A 22,037-nucleotide genomic window follows, 5' to 3' on the forward strand; every position below is an offset into this window, starting at 1 on the left:
TTCAAATCAAAACACATCATTGTAGGTCTCCACATGTTCGTATCTTTTCTGCATTAATGAAGTACACTTTTAATTAGTTTCAGTGAGCTATAGCTGCCTCATTTAGTGCTCATCTCATTTATGCATATTCTGTTACACATTTTGTTTTAGGCTTGGGACATCACATCTAAGAGAATGACTCCCAGATCTTTTTCTCACATCCCAGTGTTTTCCTGTATTCCTGAGTGCCTGTTGAACTTTTCTATTTGGATGTGACATCTTGGGATTTAAGATTAAAATTCAGTTCATTTTCCCCCAAGCCACTTCTTCTCTTGATTTCCTTTTTTCTGATTGCTAGTTCCTTTTTCCTAGTTACCTCGGCAGAGTTATTTCATTAATTTGACTCCTCTTTCACCCTTTGTGCCCACACACCATTAATTGCTAAGCCTTGCCCTTTCTTAGTATTTTTCTTCTGTTTGCCAGTGGCACTATCATATCAAGATCTTTTTTTAATCACATTTACACTGTTACTCCTTCTAATCCAGTTGTCTCCCTACCCCCAAACGTCTTCTACTTAAAAATATTGAGTACTTAGAAGAAAAAAAAAGAATTCCATAGCCTAGGAATTAAGGCTTTTAAAATCTAACTAATTTTGGCAAGAAACCAAATGCAAAAAATACGCTTAATTGAAAAGAAGATTATCTCTTGGAGCCAAGAGCATCTGTCCCCAGTGGACTAGAATCCAGGTAGTAGTATCATCTGTTTTTCTTGTCCCTTTCTCTCTGTAGACTTACCTTGTCTGTTTACACATCTGTATCTTTATGTCTTAGTTTGAATTACATGGTGAGCCTAGCCAGGTGTTTTTGAATCCCCAATTCCAAATTCTCAGGGAGAGACTTTGATGAGTACAACGTAGTATACTATATCGACTAGTTTGTTGATTTAGCATTTCCAAATAATCAAATTATTTAATTTTTTAAATAACTGATTAATGTAGCATGTTTTGTCTAAATGCATATTGCATTGTGCAGTTTTCTTGAAATATGATTTTGCCTTTAATACTACTATTTGCATATATTTCCCCCTGTGGTTTTTACATTTCTATCAAGCAATAAGAATGTATTTTTTAGGATAAATTTCTTTCTTTTCTTTTCTTTCTTTCTTTCTTTCTTTCTTTCTTTCTTTCTTTCTTTCTTTCTTTCAGAAAGAGTGTGTGCAAGTGGAGGGAGGGGCAGAGGGAGAGAGAGAATCTTTCTTTCTTTCTTTCTTTCTTTCTTTCTTTCTTTCTTTTCTTTCAGAAAGAGTGTGTGCAAGTGGAGGGAGGGGCAGAGGGAGAGAGAGAATCTCAAGCAAACTCTGTGCTGAGCGTGGAGCCCGCTGCAGGGCTTGATCTCATGACCCGAGCCAAAACCAAGAGTCCACTCTTAACCAACTGAGCCACCTAGGCACCCCAACAATGCATGTTTAATTGTATAACATCTACCTTGAATATGTTTATATACTACCAATTCTTGATTTTGTTTCCCCACATGAGCTTCTGAATTTTTTTTTGAGGTAAAAATCACATAACATAACTTAACCAACCACTTTAAAGTGTACAATTCAGTAGCATTTAGTGTATTCACAATGTTGTGTAAATATCACCTCTAATTAATTCCAGAATATTTCATCACTCCAAAGGAGATCCTGTACCCATGAAGCATGCAGTCACTCCTCATATACCACATTTTGTTTGTCCATTCATCCAGTGGTGGCTATATGGGTTATTTACATTTTGTGTCTCTTGTAAATAATGCTTTTATGAAGATTTCTATACAAGTATTTCTTTGAAAAGCTCCTGGCACGGAGCCCAATGCGGGCCTGTATCTCACAACCTGAGGTCGTAACAGCCCAGATCAAAAGCTGGACCCTCAACCTACTGAGCTACCCAGGCACCCCTTGGCCATTATTTCTTCAAATATTTTCCTTTCCATCTAGGAAAGCCCTTGTGCATATGTTGCTAAACTTGATGATGTCCCAGAAATCTCTTAGGCTTTGTTCATTTTTCTTCGTTCTCTCAAAGTAGACATTGTCAACTAACCAGTCTTTAAGTTCACTAATTATTTCCCCTACCTGCTGATAAAATCTGCTCTTAAACCTCTCTAGTGATTTTTTTTTTGATTGATTGTTTGATTTGAGAGAGCACACATGTGAATGGGGGGAGGGACAATGGAGAGAATCTTCAAGCAGACTCCTTGCTGAGCATGGAGCCTGACTAGGGGCACAGTGCCATGACCCATGAAATCATGACCTGAGCCAAAACCAAGAGTTAGATGCTCAACTGACTGAGTCACCCAGGTGCCCCTCTGTAGTGAATTTCTCATTTTCTTTATTCTAATTTTGAAATCCAGAATTTCTCTTTAGTTCTTTTTGTAATTTTTATCTATTTATTGATACTATTTGTTGTGATTGTTCTCTTGGTTCCTTTCAGTTCTTTGTTAATGCATTTTTTAAAACAGTTGGTTTAAAGTTTTTGCGTAGTGCAAAGACTGGGTTTCCTCATGGTCAGTTTCTGTTTATTTCCCTTGTTTCTTGAATGTACCATATTGTTTTGTTTCTTTCTATGTCTCTTAATATGTTGTTGAAAACATATTTTGGGGTTTTGAATATTGTGGTATGTCTGGAAATCCGATTCTCCTCCTCAGCAGGGTTTCTGTTGTTTATTGGCTACGTTTGCTAGTTTGGTGACTTCCCTAAACTACTATTGTAAAGTGTCATTTGTGGCCACTGAAGTCTGTATTCCATTAGCTTATTGGTTAGCTAGTGTTTTGACAGTTTGTTTAAATGCCTGAAGTCATTGGAAAAAATCCTTTCCAAGTCTCTGCAGATTGTACTGGGGCACTCTTTCAACACTGACCCAAGGCCTTCACTTCCAGCTTGAGCAGAGCCAGTGTTCAGCCTAGAGACGAAAGTTTGGAATCTTGTCAGGCATTTTCTGAGGATGTATGGAGCCCTGGGCAAGCATGTGGGCTTCTTGATTCCCCAGTATATGTAGGAGCTTTTTAAAAGCCGTAATCTGCCACTGTCTCCCTTGCCAACATCTTCCATCATAGACTTTCCCTCCCATTGCTTGTCCTGACTGTTGTCCCTTGCTCCAAATTGCTACAGCCAATACTTGTACCTTTAAATGCCAGTGAAGCCACCTCAGCCCTTGGGACACTTCAAGTTGAGTGAAACACAAGCAGGCCCTTGTGTTGTTCCATCTGGAAGACAGATGAAAACCCATCACCACAATTCTTTGAGAATAAGATCTGTATTGCTCCCTCTGGCACTTGCAACCTTTGCCCAGAGCACAGGCTACATTATTATGGTTGTTGCCAATCTGAAGTGTAGGGGTATGGTAGATGGACAATTAAAAGCTGCTTTCTTCACCAAGCCTTCTGGTGGTTGTGATTTTCTTTTCTTTTCTTTTTTTTTTTAACTAGATTTCAGAGTTCTGCAAAAATGGATTCTGACACTTTTTGACAGCTCATTAGTTGCTTTTCTGGGGGAACCAGGCTCTGGAATTTCCATCTCCATCTCTTACTGATGCCATTCCCCATGGACATATTTTTCTAATTTATGGGTTATCTACACACCTTACTTTGTAAGCTGTTTTACGATTTAGGATTATTTCAGCATGAAGGTATACAGAAACAGTCTGTGAAAGTCTTGTTTTATATCCGTATTAGCAATTCAGATAGACCATTTTTCAGATACCTAGAACTTTGTACAGCACAAGGGTTAGGTACTTTTCTAATAAAAGAGAAAAAGGGGATACTTGGTTAAAAGTTATCATTCTAAATTTCTAAATTTTTATGTTTAGTTTTGGAATTTTGGAATAGATTTCTAATGCTTTTATTGTTTGGAGGCCCATGAATAGATACTTTGGGTGATTTAAGTCCAAGTGAAACTTCGATAATTTACATCTAGATAAGTGAGTTGGGGATGTTTTTTGTTTATTTATTTATTTATTTTACATCATTTAGTTATTAGTGAATGGAAGGCAAGATTTTTAGCATGTATGATTGCGTACCTTAAAATTTTCATTTACTGAGAAATATTAAATGCTTATCACCGTGTCAGTGGTTGTCAGCCTCAGCATTATTGACATTTGGGCCATTTAATTTTTTATGAGGGGGCAGTCTAGGATATAATTTAATTTAGGTGCATCGCATTTAGTGTTCATGTCTTTTTAAACCCGTTTAATTCAAAAGAATTTTTGAAACGATCGTCAGACTTTTAACCACTAGTTTTAGTCTTCATTGATTTTTTAAATCTCTGTTATTTCTCCTGTGGTTATTGGTTGACATTTCACTATACAAATGAACTCCTCTTTCTTCCTCAATTTGAGTTTGTGTAATGTTTCCTCATTATTAGATCTGATTTATGCTTTTTTGTTAGAAATACTACCAGGATGATATGTCTTTTTAAGTACATCATATCTGTTGAGACAAAATGTCAGTTTGTCCCAATATAGGTAATATTAATTTTGATTATTTGGTGCTGTATCAACCAGACTTCGTCACTGAAGTTAAAACTTTATTAGCTTTTTATTTATTTATATTGATACGGATTCATTTGTTCTTACTATAGTCAATGAGTTCTAATCCATTAATGTTTTTATATATTTTGATATTCAGATCATTGTAGCTTAGGCTCCTTCATGGCTTCTGTGTCTTTTTAAGATATGCCCCCATAATTCTTTAAGTACTTTTTCAGTGTTCTGGTACAAGATGTACCAGGCTTGGGTTATACTTTCCTGATTCAACTTTGAATCAGCCTTTCTCCAGATTGCTCTGGTTTTGTTTTGGTAGAGAATGTTATTTAGAAACCAGTATTGGGGCTGCTTATGGACCATGTCAGCAGAAAAAGCTAGGAAAGCTAAGAAATATATGTATGTCTGTATCTGTGCTTATTTCTGTAGCAGTTTATTAAAAGCCATGAATTTTTGCGGTTAACTTTATTTCAACCTAATGCCACAAAGTACATTTAATTCTAGTCCCCCTTTTGTTATTAGTAACTTCCTTCTCCACCATTGAGAATCCTTGCTCCTTTTATTCTCTGCATATTTACTAATTTGCTCAAGTCTGGAATGTGCAAAAAGTATACATTACACTTTAGATTTGAAACCTAAGTAGAGTTCAGTAAGTGCTTGCAGTTTTTTTTTTTTTTTAATTTTTAAGGTCCAATTACATAGAGTGAAGTGCACCAAACTTAAGGGTACACTTAGATTGAGTTGAGACAAATGCATACCCTTGTTTCATCCACCTACCTGTCAAGAAACAGAACATTTTCATCATCATCCTTTATGTCTCTTCCCAATTAGTTTTCCAACCACCCAAGATAACCTCTTCTGATTCCCCCCATCCCCCACTTACAGGTAAGTATTACCTGTTTTAGAACTTGATATAAGTGGAATCATACAAAATAAGTTCTTTTGAGTCTGGTTTCTTTCATTCATTACAGAATAATTCATGTTTACTATGTCAGTAAAATTTTATAACATTTAAAAACACAACTTTAGCCCATGAAACTTTTGTCATTGGATTTTTGCTCCCTTTTATGTTCATGGAGTTCTGAATATTAACTTTTTTCCTTCAGCATGAGAAACACTTCTTTCTTTCCTATTGTTACATATTCTTTGTAAAGACTAAAGTAATTCTAATAACTAGGTGGAAAAGTAGAGGAATTAATAATACATTGTTCCACACAAAAGCTGTGACATTGGTCAAGGAATGTTTGAAATAATCTCCTTTTTCATTGATTGCTTCTTTTGGGGTTTTTTGTTGTTACTCCTGTGATCATAAGAGTACAATGCCTTATCAAATTGAGTTCTTTTAGAAGTGCTTTGAGGAACTTCCTATTGAACGTAGAGAATAGCTATTGACTTTTGGCCAGTGACATATAAATGTTAGATCTTTTGTTATTGTCTACAGGTCCCTGAGGCTTTTCTTCTTTCCTTCCCTCCCCTCCCCACCCCTCCTCCAGTATAATTTCTTCAACTTGTTTACTCTCTAATTTCTATTGATTTATCTTCAAGTTCACTCATTCATTACTCTCTCATCTCCATTCTGGTTCTGTTATTTTTTAGTTCTCAAGTTTTCAGTTCTTATTGTATTTCTGGATTTTTAAGCTTAAGTATATTTTTTGTTGTAGATAAATATGTATATTTCTTTTTTCTTTTAGGATTATGTACTGAAGGACTCTACCGTGTTAGTGGGAACAAAACTGATCAAGACAATATTCAAAAGCAGTTTGATCAGGGTATGGTATATAAAATAAAATAATTTTTAAGGTATTTTCCTTATTGAAATTTCATGGTGGGAAGATTGATATTCTAAGGATATGGGATTTTGAGGGGAAAGAGTTTTGAAACAGGATTAGAAGTATGTGATAGAATAAAAAGCACAGTCAGGAAATAGAAGAGCTATAAATCCATTACAAGAATTAGAGAAGCAATAAATTGACTTATGACATACCAGCATCTTTTTGTATATCAGAGATAGTACTTATTTAAGATGCAATTGAAAATTTTTTTCATGCTATAGGGCCAACTAACCATTAGGAATAAAAACAAAACAACTCCCTACTCAAAATAAATTCTATAAGAAATCAAAGTTTTAAGTATGAAAAATGAAAACTGTGAGCATTATGGAGAAAAAGGAGTGAATATTTTTATAATCTTAGAGTAGGGAAAGGCCTAAATTTGATAGGAATCCTAGAAAGCATAGACAAGATAATAAATTGGACTACCTAAAAATGTAAAAATTCGTTGTGAGGTAGTGGATTAAACAAAATCAGGAGACAAACTATAAACTTGAGGAAGGTGTGGAATACTACTATGTATGCTAGATTAAGCAGTTCACAACAGAAGAAAGTGACCAGCCACGTTTATGAAAATATGCTCTGTCTCTATGATTTGTAGCTACAAAAATTAAAGCAAAAAGATTTGGTTTTGATTTATTATAAATGAAAAAGATTGCTGATAGAGCATAGACAAGCAGGTATGTTGCGTTTTGAGAGGCAATTCATGTTAACTATTAAAATTCAGGTCTCTTGGGGTGCCTGGGTGGCGCGGTCATTAAGCGTCTGCCTTCGGCTCAGGGTGTGATCCCGTTGTTTGGGATCGAGCCCCATATCGGGCTTCTCCGCTAGGAGCCTGCTTCTTCTTCTCCCACTCCCCCTGCTTGTGTTCCCTCTCTCACTGGCTGTCTCTGTTAAATAAATAAATAAAATCTTAAGAAAAATAAAAATTCAGGTCTCTTTGCTAGAGAAATTCCATTTATAAATACTTAAGTTACAAAAGTCTTAGTGTAAGCTTACCAAGATAAACTTGAAAGGGTATTCATTGCAGCATTGTCTGAAATTTTTTAAAAAGGAGGTGAGGGGTTAACCCACTGTGCTTATTATAAGTAGAATACTAGATACTCATGTAAAATAATGTAGATTTGTGTGTGTTAAAATGGTAAAATGTCAGTTATTGAGTAGTGTGTGTGTTTGCCTTGCTTTAAAAGTATATCATATATATAGTACTTAATTTTTAAAAACTATTTTGTTGGATAAACTGGACTTTATAGTATCAAATTTGTGCATTTTCACTTACAATAATGAAGGAACGGGTAGTGGTCAATACTAGGGCCTCTTGAATTAGACTTCCTGGTTTTGTTTTCTGGTTCTGCCACTTACTACTGTCTTTGTGCTATAGGGAAGTTAATTTTTCTAAATCCTAACTTTTTCATATTTACAGTGGGGAGTGATTAGAGGAACTATGATGAATAATGAGATAATGAGGAGTTTTCTGTGTGACCATATTAAATATTCTTCAGATAGCTCTTGTTAAAAGGAATGTAGGCTACGAAAATAAGCTTTAGTGTATAAAAGTGTTTATCATAGTATCTTTAATGTTTTTAAATGAAATCCATATGTTCAGTAATAAAATGTTATGTAAATTGTTAAATCTGGGGGAATGTTTTGTGATCATTAAAACTAGGGCAAAAGGTTAATAATGGGTTAAGGACATATGTAGGTTCTTAGTACTAGTGTTTCAAATTTTCAGTTATATTACAGTTAAATGTTATCTAGAACACACCGAAAAGTTTTTAAAAGTGGCTTGTGAAATTTTAATCTTAGGTAGTGCCTTAAAAATGAAATCCAGTGTAAAATGTATTTATGATTTGTCTGGTTGTTTTGTTTATTTTTTTAATGAATAGAAAAGGGCTGAAAGGAAATGTGCTAAAATAAAGTATAAACAGTGATTGTCTCTAGGTGACAGGGGTAATTTTTTTCTCTTGTTGCTCTGTGTTTGTACATTTTCCATCATTAAGTATCCATCGTACTTACAAAAGGAAAATATTGATTCTTTTAATAGCAAATTAACCTCATGATACACCTTTAGTATGTTCCATGTTTGTTTAAGTCAGAATTTCACTGATATGTGTTGAAATTAAAGTATTTCATATAAAAAATTAAGCATAAACTAGAACGTATAAACTTATGTGCTTTAATTCCTGTCTCTTGTCTGTTTTCATATGGCCTTTTTAAATAGCTTATGTAAACAAAATATTTTAAAAGATAGATGTTAGTGAAAGCTAATGTTCTTCAACATACTAATAAGCCTAACAGCATTTTTCGTTGTAATAGAAGATGCTACTTACTTTAAGGTTCTCTCTTCCCTTATGCCACGCAAACTTATATTAAAACAGTGGGTGAAGGATGAATCAGCCTGTAAAGAAACATGGCTGATGAAAAGATTCTAAAGTCTTTGGATCTACAAGTACCTGTTTTGCTTACTTCTCTTATAATAAATTAAAATTTTATTTTATAAATTTAAATTTAAATTTTTGTCTTGTAGATCATAATATCAGTCTAGTATCAATGGAAGTAACAGTAAATGCTGTGGCTGGAGCTCTTAAAGCTTTCTTTGCAGATCTGCCTGACCCTTTAATTCCATATTCTCTTCATCCAGAGTTACTGGAAGCAGCAAGTAAGTTATAAGCCTCCTTTTTTGGAGAGGGATGACATGATGGTGGGTTTTATATATTGATTGCTGTGTGTTAAAATCAGTCATGCACTAGAACATGTAGCTAATAAAAATTTAGCTTATAAGACTCTTTCTTAACAATTTTCCTCCAGGTAAACAGAATCTGGGGTGTGTTCTCAGGAATATTTAATTTTAGCCTCTCTCTCAAGTGACTCAGTGCTTCTAGAAGTTTGAAGATCAATGTACTAGAAATTTGAGATTTGCAATTTTTATTCAAAGTCAGGGGCTTTTTAAGAAAATTAAATGAATTCTTCAAATGAATGTATCTGTAATGTGTTTCAGTAAAATATTAACCTGTGTATGGTGTGTACACATGTGTTTATTTAAATTAAAGTCAAATTAACTTTGGACTTGTGTCTTCAGTCATTTTTTAAAAAGGTAAGGTGAGAAAATAGGTAACTGCTCAGTATTAACCATTTCCTGTTTTACTGTCTCCAAGTCACTTAGACCTTCTCTGATTAGCTTTATTTGCAGAAAGTCTGTTGTACTAGATGATAATGTATTTAGCAGGTTCTTTAGAATATTTTGTTTGTGTTTACCTCCTATCCTAATGTGCTTCAAAGAGATTGTTCATTGTCTTTTACAGCAAGCAAAGCAGGAAGCTTTATCAAATATTTTTAAATGTATGAGTTTCAACAGATTCTCTCTACTTTAATTTTACAGAAATCCCAGATAAAACAGAACGTCTTCATGCATTGAAAGAAATTGTTAGGAAATTTCATCCTGTAAACTATGATGTATTCAGATATGTAATAACACATCTAAACAGGTATTTTTATTTTTTGTTTTTGCAAATACACTATAAATTTCAAACTTCAGACATCTTAAGAGAAAAGGAGGCAAACTAATTTAAACATACAGTTCAATTCTGGTTTTTTTTTTCTGGATTTTTAAAATAGATTTTTCATCAACTTGTTTAAAGAAAGGTAAATGACTGTTTTAGTACGTTTAATGATTATATGAATACTATGATAGGTACTTCTTCCCTGTTTTTTATTACTGTTATTCTTTAACAATTCTCTTCTATTAGAATCTTGGAATTTTAGGTATGAAATGACTCTTAAATAATTAACCAAATCAACCTATTTGAAGTTGAAAAAATTGAGGTTTAAGGAGGGACATTATATGCTCAATGTCACATAATAAGTGACACATCTTATGAGTAGAACCTGAGTCTTTATTAAGACGTTTCATTTGCTTTTTGTATCACACTGTGTTGCTTTTGTATATCTTGCCTGCTTTGTTTGGATATAGCCCACACTGAAATTTTGTCAGAAACTTAAATTCATATTATTACCTACCCTGTTAACCTGAAATGCAGGACATTAGTCCGGTATTAAAAGCCCTTATAGGTGTGTTAAGCTTCAAGTTTATTCTTTTTTCTAAAATGATACCACTCACAATGCCATTTCTTAAGTGAAAGACGGTATTGTATAATAGCTTAAAGCTCAGACTCTTGAGTCAAACAGTCTTGGTTTTGAAACATTTTTATTAGTTCTTTGACCTTAGGCAAATTACTTACCTTGCCTAAGTCTTCATTTTCTCAACTATGAAAAATGAGAAAAATAACACCTCACAAAGCTGTTCTTGGGACTAAATAGAATTATTAGTATTTGTGCTAATTTTTCAAGTCTATTCTTCATAATATTTTCTATTGACACTTTAATGAACTGAAGTTTCAGGTTTGTTTTTTGTTTTTTTTTTTTTTAACTAATAACATAAATGCTGAAACCCAAGTACATTTCAGTTTGTACCTCTTAGAATGGTAACCAATGTTTAAAGTTTATTGTTGCGCTCAATGTAGTATAAAATTATATTCACATTTTTAGTAACCGTTCTCTGAAGTCTCCCTCCTTGAGAAAATACCAGCATACTAGTATTAACATATAATTAGTGAAATATCATCTTTTGAAAATTACCATACAAGTGGTTCTTGATATGATAACAGGTATGTACATGGTACTATCAGAGACCTTACCCAATATGGAGTGTAAGGATGATTTGTGAACATATTCTTGTCTGGCCAGATTAAAGTGCTGAAGTAAGAATTGTACTTCATTTAAAAGAATAGGGAAAAAAGACAAAGGGAAAAGCGTGTTCAAAGAATCACTGTGCTAGCCCATAATCCGTATTAGACACTTCCGTGTTTGGCTTCAGTAATACAGCCACACAACAAAAGTATCATGTGTTGAGGAATAGCTGAGGACTTTGTGATTCCAGTAGAGAGAAGGATAGACAGTAAGAGGTAAGGTCAGAAAGGGAAGAGAGACAGTGTGAGGTCATATAGGACAGTATTTTTTTTTTTTAAGATTTTATTTATTTATTTGACAGACCGCAAGAGAGGGAACACAAGCAGGGAGGAGTGGGAGAGGGAGAAGCAGGCTTCCCCCTGAGCCAGGAGCCTGATCGGGACTCGATCCCAGAACGCTGGGATCATGACCTGAGCCGAAGGCAGACTCTTAACAACTGAGCCACCCAGGCGCCCCCATATAGGACAGTATTAACACAGAGTGTAGGCTTGACTAGCTTTAATCCTCAAAATGTTTTACTGATAAGGAAGTTGCTTCATGGGTGTATGTCACTAAGGGCATTGTTGACTTAACTGACATTTATGGGGATGTGGAGAATGAGACTTTCTCAATGAAAATAGCATTACTTGCCTGTTATTCTTCATGGTAGAGGGACCACTGGAGAGTAGAGCAGAGAAAGGACTGTAGTGGGACTCTGTAGTGTAGACTGTAATGGGAACTCTGTGTGCCAGATACTCTTACAAATGCTAGAAACCTAGTATGTGAATAAAGCAGTCACTCGTTTCATGGAACTTAAATTCTAGAATAGGAAATAAATGACGGGGCGCCTGGTTGGCTCAGTTGTTAAACGTCTGCCTTTAGCTCAGGGCGTGATCCCGGAGTTCTGGGATCGAGCCCCACATCGAGCCTGCTTCTTCCTCTCCCACTCCCCCTGCTTGTGTTCCCTCTCTTGCTGGCTGTCTCTCTCTGTCAAATAAATAAATAAAATCTTAAAAAAAAAATGACAAATAAATGTATAATGGATAATTGACAGATTGCAAAAACTAATCCGTGGAGTTACTCTCTTGTTATATTCTCGTTCACCTTCCTTATTCAGTGAGTTACTGTGTCAAATCCATTTTTTTCTCCTAATTTTACTTTTTGTTCCTCTTCCACTGCTTTAGTTTAGCCATTATCATTTCTCATTTAGGNCTTTATTCAGTGAGTTACTGTGTCAAATCCATTTTTTTCTCCTAATTTTACTTTTTGTTCCTCTTCCACTGCTTTAGTTTAGCCATTATCATTTCTCATTTAGGTAACTCTAGTTTCTTTGTAATTAAGCTCTCTCCATGCCAGTTTTCCTCTTGATCCTCCTTTGATCTTAATGTCAGAATGATCTTTCTATAAATACCTTTTCTGATTGAGTAACATCCTATATCCTGTAGAAAACACTGTTTAAGTGGTCTGGTTCTAACTTCTTTGGTTATACCTTCTTTGAATTTCCCCCAAGCATACATCAGGAAACTGTATTAAACTAGTAGCAGTTAATCACAAGTATCAATTTGTGCCTGTCATTATGTCTTAATGTGACTGCCTCGATTCTCAAAATGCAGTCCTCAAACCAGCAGCAGTAGCATCACCTCAGAACTTGTTAGGAATGCAAATTATCAGGTCCCACCCCAGACGTAATTATCAGTCTTAACGTTTTAACAAGCCCTCCAGGAGGTTCTGATACACACTGAAGTTAAGAACCACTGTTTTGACTGAATTACACTTCCTTCCTACCATTTTACCAGTTGCCCATCACTCTTCGCTCAAACATCAAACATTACCTCTTAAAAAAAGAAGCCTTCCCTGGCCACCCTCATCTCTTATTTGGTACCTTCCTTTTATAATTTTTGACCCAGCAATTAGACCTGATGCCCATACTCTCATGTCTTTCAACTTCAGGGTTTTTTTCTTTTTTCAGAATCTATACTTGCCTACTGCATAGGAAAACCTGACTGGGCCCACTATATTTTAACAAAAGGTTAATTTTATTCTAAATATTGTAATTTTGTCTCTTAACAAATAGTAAATTTTACCATAGAACACATATTTTTAGGGCACATATTTTACCTCAGATGAGCAATTTGTGTGGTTGGGAAAAGGAGATTCTTTGGTTTATATTTTAAATATTTTGATGTACAAACTTAATTATGAGATTTTCCCACTACCTTGCATACTGGGCTGTTTCTTTATGTGTGGAATAAGAGGGTTAGATAAAAATACTAAGATTCTTTCCTAATTTAATAATTTTGAGTTATAATTCAAGATTTGCCTTTTATGTTTCTTGTTTATTACAGATAATGGTAGAAGTGCTTGTTCACATATTTAAAGAACAAGATGTAAATCTGTTACTAATGTATGATCATTTGTAAATTATTATTAAATCCTAAGAATTTTAAGGTGGAATGTGTTTCTGTGAGCTGTTGTCTTTCAAATTAAATTTGTAGCAAGGTACAAATATTTAATGATTGAAAAAATTCTTTTTTGCAATACTAGAAATGAATTTTTTTTGTAAGTTGAAAAGCCTCTTGGTTAGAGCGTTATGATAATTTTTCTGAAGTTTGGTTTTTGCAAGGTTCAAAGAGATGGCATACCATAGTTTGTCTCTTCGTCTCATAATAGTCCAGGAATTTGTATATGCAATTAGAATTTTCTGTTTCTGTTGCCAAAAACTCATTGAAATTTGTCACATGTTCTCTTTACTCTGAGAAAAAGGCTTCCCCCCCACACACACAGAAATTAAGGAGGCTTCTATAAGTAAATTATAAAACCGCTGGGTACATTTTTTTAAAGACTATCTTGGGTTCTCATAAGGAATGGATTTTATTGCTGTCTCCTGTTACTGAAATGTAGTTGAACATCTTAGAATATACAAGAAGAAAAATGTTTTAAATTTGAAGTTAAGATAAAAGGTTTTAAAACTAAATCATCTGAGATCTAGGATACTTGAATTGTCATGAATTTTGATTGGTTTCTAACTGTGTTTTCCTATCATAATTTCAGGGTTAGTCAGCAAAATAAAATCAACCTAATGACAGCAGACAACTTATCCATCTGTTTTTGGCCAACCTTGATGAGACCCGATTTTGAAAATCGAGAGTTTCTGTCTACCACTAAGATCCATCAATCTGTTGTTGAAACATTCATTCAGCAGTGTCAGTTTTTCTTTTATAATGGAGAAATTGTAGAAACTGTGAACACCGTCACTCCTCCACCACCTTCAAACCCAGGACAGTTGGTGGAACCAATGGTACCGCTTCAGTTGCCACCACCCTTGCAACCTCAGCTGATTCAACCACAGTTACAGACAGATCCTCTTGGTATTATATAAGTAGGAATTGATTGCAGACAGCCTGAAATTGACAAAAAGCAAATCTAGGCGTGCATGTTTCAGGGTTCAGTAGTATACTTGATTTTTTCTTACAGGTAATTCACATTCAAAATGATGAACCATTTTCTCTTTGAACTACATGGTATTCCTTATTCATTTACATTACAAATCTAAGACCATGTGATAAGCATGACTGGAGAGGTTTAATTTTTATAAACAAAAATAGCTATAAAATACAAAGCTGCTGTGCATGCAACCTTATTGCAATCAGTATATCATTCCTGTGGCATTTTCTGTCACATTATATTGTGAATAAAATTTTTCTATAGAAATTAAATGATTTAAAAACTCACATATATGAAACATTTAATGCTTTTCAGCCTGCTTTATGGCTGATTTTGTTATTTGGTGTGCTAATTTGGGCAACTTAATTTACATTTTAGCAATCTGTATAGATAACTAAAAGCCCAGTTAAGTATTTTATAATTTCAGGCTTCTTATGCCATGCTTGGGATGTTGTTTGAAAGAAAGAAAAATATACTTAACATATTTCTGCACCTTCATCTTCTAAGTAAACCTGTGGATGATTCGATGAGGGGTAAATGAACATATTTCTTGTACACGCATACCAAGGACATACTTGTGGCTAAAGTGAGTTGATAATGTTGTGCAAAGGATAGTTGTCACCAACTCATTTCTTTATGGTCCATAATGAAATAAACATCTTGTATACTGTTAATTCTGTAAACAGATGCATGTTCAAAAGATCTATGATGGTCTTGTAATCTTAATCTAATATATTTTAGATATTTTAATTTTTTCCCTCTTGGGAAATACATTTAGTATAGTGTAGAAAATACTTCATGACATTTTCATATAAGGTTATATAACTTTTCGTACATAAACATGAAATTTGTTGTAGAAAATTCTTTAAACCAAACATTTTAATCTAGGACTTCAATTTAATCTGTTCCTTGAATCTATTTTTATGTGGCCCTTAAAAACATATCCAAAAATCCATTGCTAATATAGCAATAAAAATACTTTGGGTACTGACAGCCTCTTTGGAGTGTGTATATATAAAATCGTAAACTTGTATTCATATTCTTTTCTGTGATATGTTGTACTAAAATCAAAATGCTTTTGCACCATTTTTTAAAACAGTTTTTTCTTTTGATGTGGTACCAGATTTGCTGTAAATGACTGCTGCTTTGGGGGTTAATCATTTTGTTAGTGAAGATACAACCAGAACACTAAATTATTGATAAAAATTTCAGAATAGGTGGCATAGGTAAATATTTTTAGGCTTCATTCAAAATTTATTATCAAACCATGCCATTTTTTTTTCTGGAAAGGAAAAAAAATGGTGTGTTTTTCATTTTTAGGTTACATTTTTCTGTAGGAAGAGGAAATTCTTTGGTCCATGTTGTAATCCTCATTCATGCTACAATTTTAAGGTTGTCTTATGTGTATTATAGTAAATAGATGATTTTGAGATTCGAGGCTCCTAAGAGTTTGATTTGCTCATTTTTCCCTAAAATAAATACTGTCTTTCCCAATTGTTATGTCCTAGGTATTGTACTTCTAATTTTAATTTCAGAATCAAGATGTCAACATGAGCCAGGCTGCTGTTGAAGTACATGTATATTATAAATTATCTTATTTGTGTTATACTCTTATGTGTTATTATCTTTTCTAAGAAAACAAAGTCCCTATTATTCCTATTGCAAAGCACACAGGAATTAAGAAAGTACAGTAATTTTTAAAAAGAAAAATCCGGTATATGTAGTATTCTTAACTTGTTCTATATTACTTAATAACCTATTGTCTATATAGCTTTAATTTATAGCTGTCAGTTTAACATTGGCATGTCTGGCAAAGAAAATTAAACTTTAAGAGTTTTATAAACTGTTTCTAGGTTGCTAAAGAATTTATTTTTCTACTATATATGGTATAGACAAAGCTCAAAACTATGTACAGGAAAAAAAGCCTGATTATTTCTTTTGGAAGTAGGCTGAAAAGAGAATTTTCAGAACTGTTCTTGTCTTCAGTTCATTCGGTCATGACTTTGCTATTGTAATATGTGAATCCCAGTTTATTTAAGCTGTTCTCTTTTATACTATGTTAATTTAACTTTCATGTACATTTAGTATCATTTTTGTTATTAAAACTAGCATTTACCATTTTCCACATTAACTACCTTACTTACACCTTCCCCAAAACTTATCTCCACTTTTCTATGCATTCTATGATTGATTTGAAAACCTTCGTAGGGGTCATTTAAAATTCTACATTTGGTTCAATTAACCTGTAGGTTACAGTTAATTGAAAATTAAAGTACAGTAAAGCTCAGTCTGTTACACTGAATTGATTGCGTTTGTTTTTGCCAAGGGTTTAGATATGTTTTTAAATATTAGAAAAATAATTTTAAGAACAGAATAATATAATTAAACTTTTTTTCTGGTAAGTTACTGGAAGGTTTCACTGTTTAGGGACATATTATATATGAGACTTAAAGGATGAAAAGAATATTAGATAGTCTCATAATTATGGGTAAATATTAAGGCTCATTATATTTTACAGTTTTAAATAAAATTCCATCTACACAGATGTTGCCATTGTTTCATTTAAGCTTCAGTGCTTATAGTTATTAAAATAATTGTACTTAACAGTGTCTAGCAATATAAAGAAGCGTAGTGGTACTCCTTTTCAAATTTTTAACGGATTTATTGGAAGACAAATTCTATTCAACAGACAGGCACTAAGATACACAATTAATTTTAGAACAAAATTCTAGGCAGAATACATTTCCATTTGAAATGGTATTTGTTTAGTAGTGCTTCCCCCCCCTTAAAATTTGCGATGTATATACTGTAGGTAACAGCAATCTAACTTAGCCAAAAAGCAGCTTTTATTTTCCATACTGTGTGTAAATAATGTAGAACTTTTTTTTGAGGTACTGGACTTTAATTTCTTATAGCTCTTAGATATAAACAGAAGGGAACAATTGGAATAAGAATTTAGGCCTTAGCTTCCATGGTGATTTTTAGTTTTTTATACAGTAATGTGATGCTATTTGTCAACTGGATATATATATATATATATATATATATACACACACACACATACATATATATGTGTATTATATATATATATATAATTTTAAAAAGTCAGAAGTGCTTTGTTTCTTTGTTTATAATTAATGTAATTTTGTGCTTCACCCACAGGATGCTGCAGTAAATTAAATATCAGTGAAGCTTCTGTATAAAGAATGCTATGAATAAAACATTAAGAAGCTGTGTAATTTTAAGTTATAGTTGCCTCTGATTTTACCATTGGTGAAAGCCTTTTTTTTGGCATAAAATAGGAAAATAAAAATAAATTTGTCAATATGATGAAAGTTTTATTAGGAAGGTATATTATTGAGCTTTTACTATACCATGAGAGGAGATCCAAAATTCATTTTGGATGTATACACTGGTGGAAATTCGATTTTTAAATGTTCAGGAAAAGATGGATTGCTCAGATTTCTGACTCAGCTGTTACCTGGACCTGAATTTAGAGCTATGGCTAGACATTTTTTTGAGCCACTGGAAATATTTGAAGCCTATTCTATTAACAGAGCTGCTAACATTGAAGAATATACTTTTGTTTTCTCTTCATGGATTATGAATATTAAGCCCAGTTTTATGGATGTATGTTTTCAGATTCTATGGATCTGGTAAAGTTTGTTTGACTTTAATCTTTGTGTTTATCTTGAATTCAGTCATTTTAATTAATTACTTTAATTTTTAGGCTGAACAATTTCTGGTTTTTTTCAGTGCTTTATAGGTCTTGTTTTTATTGTATTTGAACTCTTGGAATTCTCAGCAGCCTTTTCAATTTATCAAACATCTGGAAATAAAATTTTCTAAGATTTAATAGGGGAAGGAATTACTCTTCAAAAATTGATTTGTTGTAACATCTATGTGTAGTTGAGCAAACTGTACAGCTATTAATATCTCATGCCCAGTATCCAGCCTTAGATATCCAGGTACCATGATCTCTTTAAAGTAGTTAAAACCTAATTAATGAACTTTGGACAAAAAAAATTCACCATTCAGTTGAACCTTGTCATCGTCCTATGCGTGTGATTCCATTTATCCCCCCACCCCATATTAGTTTTATTTCTTTGTTGGTAGGTGGATTTAGGTGGTGAGGGGGATTCACAGTTCTCATATCATTTAAATCTTAAAGTACTTAATATTATTCTTGTAGAAATCTTTCAGGCAATAGGAATGATTTTGAAAAGCTAATTATTGATAGTCAAAATTAAGATTTCGGTTATTACCAAGTTTAATAAATAAAGTTATTATAAACCTTAAAATTAATGCGGTGCCAGCAGTTCAGGTTTAGTCATTTTACAGATAGTGTAAGACCTGCAATATACACACTCTGAGTGGTTGTCATGGAATTTGTGGAAATAGCGTTTGTATATCCCCACAGTGTAGATTTTTCTATTGAATTTTATTGGCCTCACATGGTAAAAATAATGAACTATTTAATAATGGCTCTCCTGTTCTGAAAGTTTGCTTGGTTTTTAGTTAAGATTCTGTTAGTGCTGTGACCTATTTTTTCAGATTTATTTCTATTCTGTATTAAATCTTACTCCAATACAAGTGATGTAGGCTTAACAATTGACCTATTTATTCATGCTTCACTAAATCATCCTAGTTACTTGTAATGAGGTATCTGTATTCACCAGATCATTTTTTTGTGACCTTGAACTGAATGTTTTGTCCTAATCATTTAATATGTTTTAGGTGCTTGCCAGTTTTTAAAAGATCTTACCCATTTTAAATTTGGAGCTCTGGGTTTTCTTTCCCTTTTTTTCTAGATTTTTGGTATTTCATTTTATCCAAATAAATTTTATAGTTGTTCAGTGAAGCCACCTTATATTTAAATTAACCCTAAAATGATAAGTAAAATTAGAAGCAATCCATGCTATCCTTGCTGTTATTATTTGTATAGGACTTAGGTTATTTTATTTTATTTTATTTTTTTTTTTTTTTTTAAAGATTTTATTTATTTATTCGACAGAGATAGAGACAGCCAGCNCTCTGGGTTTTCTTTCCCTTTTTTTCTAGATTTTTGGTATTTCATTTTATCCAAATAAATTTTATAGTTGTTCAGTGAAGCCACCTTATATTTAATACCCTAAAATGATAAGTAAAATTAGAAGCAATCCATGCTATCCTTGCTGTTATTATTTGTATAGGACTTAGGTTATTTTAAATATGTAGTTGAAAAGATTTTTAAAACAACACAAAGCCCACACTGAGAGAAAATAACCTCTAGATACCCTCTCAAGTTTATTTCTTGGAAATTTCATTTTCAGGTTTTTCATCTTTGTTGGTGCTTGAAGGTACAGTTGCTAAATGTTTTTGGTTTATAGAAACGATTACCAGTGATGCCCTTTCCAAATGCAAACAAATGTTTTATCCAATTCTTCAGTTACAAAATGACGGTTGTAGGGCACCCATCTGGCTTCATTGGTGAAGCATGCAATTCTCCATCTCAGGGCTGTGAGTTCAAGTGCCACAATGGGTATAGAAATTACTTAGTAAAATCTTTTTTTAAAAAAATGGAAGTTGTAAGTTACTTAAAAATCCATTTAAATAATTATTTTCATGGTGTAGGTCAAGGTGAGCAAACTTTTTCTGTCAAAGGGCAGATGGCAGTTATCTTTGACTTAGCAGGCCGTATGATCTCAATTCTATTATTGTAGTGCAAAAAGAGCCATAAACAATATAGAAATAAACGAACATGGCTGTTCCAGTAAAACTGTCTAGAAAAGATGCAGCAGACTGACTGAAATGATCACTGGCATAGATTGTTAGTAAAATTCAATCTTCCAAGTTTCCAATTAAGTGGAATAATTTATGATAGATTAACTCCAAATAATATAGCTCAAAGTAATATTTTTCAGAGGGTGATGATAATTGTCCTCTGTCATAGCACCCTTTTTTCCCAAAGGGATTATCTTTTTTAGTTGTAATAAAGTAAATGAGCCATGTGGAATACTTAGTTCTCTAAAAGATCATAATAAGTTATTAAAACATTACATCCAGTGTGTAGGACTGGTGATATATATATATCAGAATTGACTTACTTCACAGCTGCTGCTTTTTTTTCTTTTTTTTTTTTTTGAGACTCAGAGCATGAGCCACGGGAGGGGCAAATGGAGAGAGAATCCTAAGCAGGCTCCATGCCCAGTGCAGAGCCCGATGCAAGGCTCAATCCCATGACTGAGATAATAAGCTGAAACCAAGAATTGGATGGCTTAAGTTACTGAACCACCCAGGCGTGCCCCACCTTCTGTTCTTAAAGGTGACTTGAGTTAATATATTTTTTAAAGATTTCTTTATTTTTAGTGGATGAGCAGGGAGAGTGGCAGAGGGAGACTCCCCACTGAGCACAGAACCACAGGGCTCAATCCCATAACCTTGAGATCGTGGCCTGAGCTGAAATCAAGAGCTAGATGCCTAACCAACTGAGCCGACCAGGTGCCCCTTACAGTAATATTTTTAGTGGTGTTAATTGCATCTGTACACACTATACAATAATCGTGAGCATACGTTAAATACTTCAGTAAATTGTGACATTACTGAAATGATTAATATTTTTAAACTACTCACCCTAAAATACCAAAATCATGTCTATAATGGATCTGGGATTATGCGACCACTATTTATTGGATGATCTCTTCAAAATGTAAGTTTCTGCTTCTGGAATCTTTTTTGGCTGTTTTTAGTCTACTTAAGTGCCATATGAGGTGTATAGGCAGCAAAATCTAAACAATTCAGACAAATTTAACCAGGTTCCTTTAAGAATACCTTAGAAGTTTTAAGAATGTGCGGCTTTTGAGTATTTTCCTGTTTGTAGCCATGGTTTCCAAAACTCAAAATCACTACTGGGAACTATTTAAGCTATCCAGAAGCCATCCAAGTATACAAATCTCTGAGGTGCAAGAATAAGAGATTTATTCCCAGTTACGTGCATATATATTTCATCTGGGGAAGACAAAACAGAGTTTCTGGAAGAAAAAGTTCATATGAGAATGATTCGTTACATAGAAAAAGCTTTGGTACTCAAATTTAAACTTAACTGTATCGATATGTAGACTTGATAGTTACTGACCAATTTTATGACCATAAGATGTAATAAACCAATCAAAACTGAACATTTTAATGGCAAAGATCTGGGCATATTACTAAAGAAGCTTTTACTGTTATTTCTTAGAAAATTCAACTGTTTACAGTGTCTTTTCCCCCTTAACTCTCTCTGAATAAAAAGGTTCTATCAAAGAAATAGGAAACTGATAACAAAAGGAATTGGAGGATACAGAGTGATTTGCATTGCAGAATGTGTACAGTATTGTAAATTTATACATTCTGAGTTTTCTGAAATCACCATTTTAATTTTTCTACCACTTTTAATTATTTGCCTTACAAACACTGTAGAGGTTCAGTTTTTCACATGAGATAATGTAGCATACTCCAGGTCAACAACACACCATCTAAAAACCTATTAAGCAGGATAATTTTCAAAAGCCATATCTTTAAAGTCA

At 33.4% G+C, this 22,037-nt stretch overlaps 1 protein-coding gene across 3 annotated transcripts in view; it reads left to right on the forward strand.

Annotated features, from left to right (window-relative positions):
- Nucleotides 1-17,036, forward strand: part of ARHGAP5 (Rho GTPase activating protein 5) — a 106,667-nt gene extending 89,631 nt beyond the window's left edge. For all 3 annotated transcript variants that reach the window (XM_002918511.4, XM_034648362.1, XM_034648363.1), the window contains exons 4-7: nt 6,187-6,264; nt 8,852-8,983; nt 9,704-9,809; nt 14,101-17,036. In XM_002918511.4, the coding sequence (XP_002918557.1) occupies nt 6,187-6,264; nt 8,852-8,983; nt 9,704-9,809; nt 14,101-14,428 (644 nt within the window). In that variant the 3' untranslated portion in view covers nt 14,429-17,036. The remainder of the gene's footprint in view (nt 1-6,186; nt 6,265-8,851; nt 8,984-9,703; nt 9,810-14,100) is intronic.
- Nucleotides 17,037-22,037: the final 5,001 nt, after the last annotated feature.

This window comes from Ailuropoda melanoleuca, chromosome 20 (assembly GCF_002007445.2).
Source record: "Ailuropoda melanoleuca isolate Jingjing chromosome 20, ASM200744v2, whole genome shotgun sequence".
NCBI classification, from domain to species: Eukaryota; Metazoa; Chordata; class Mammalia; order Carnivora; family Ursidae; genus Ailuropoda; species Ailuropoda melanoleuca.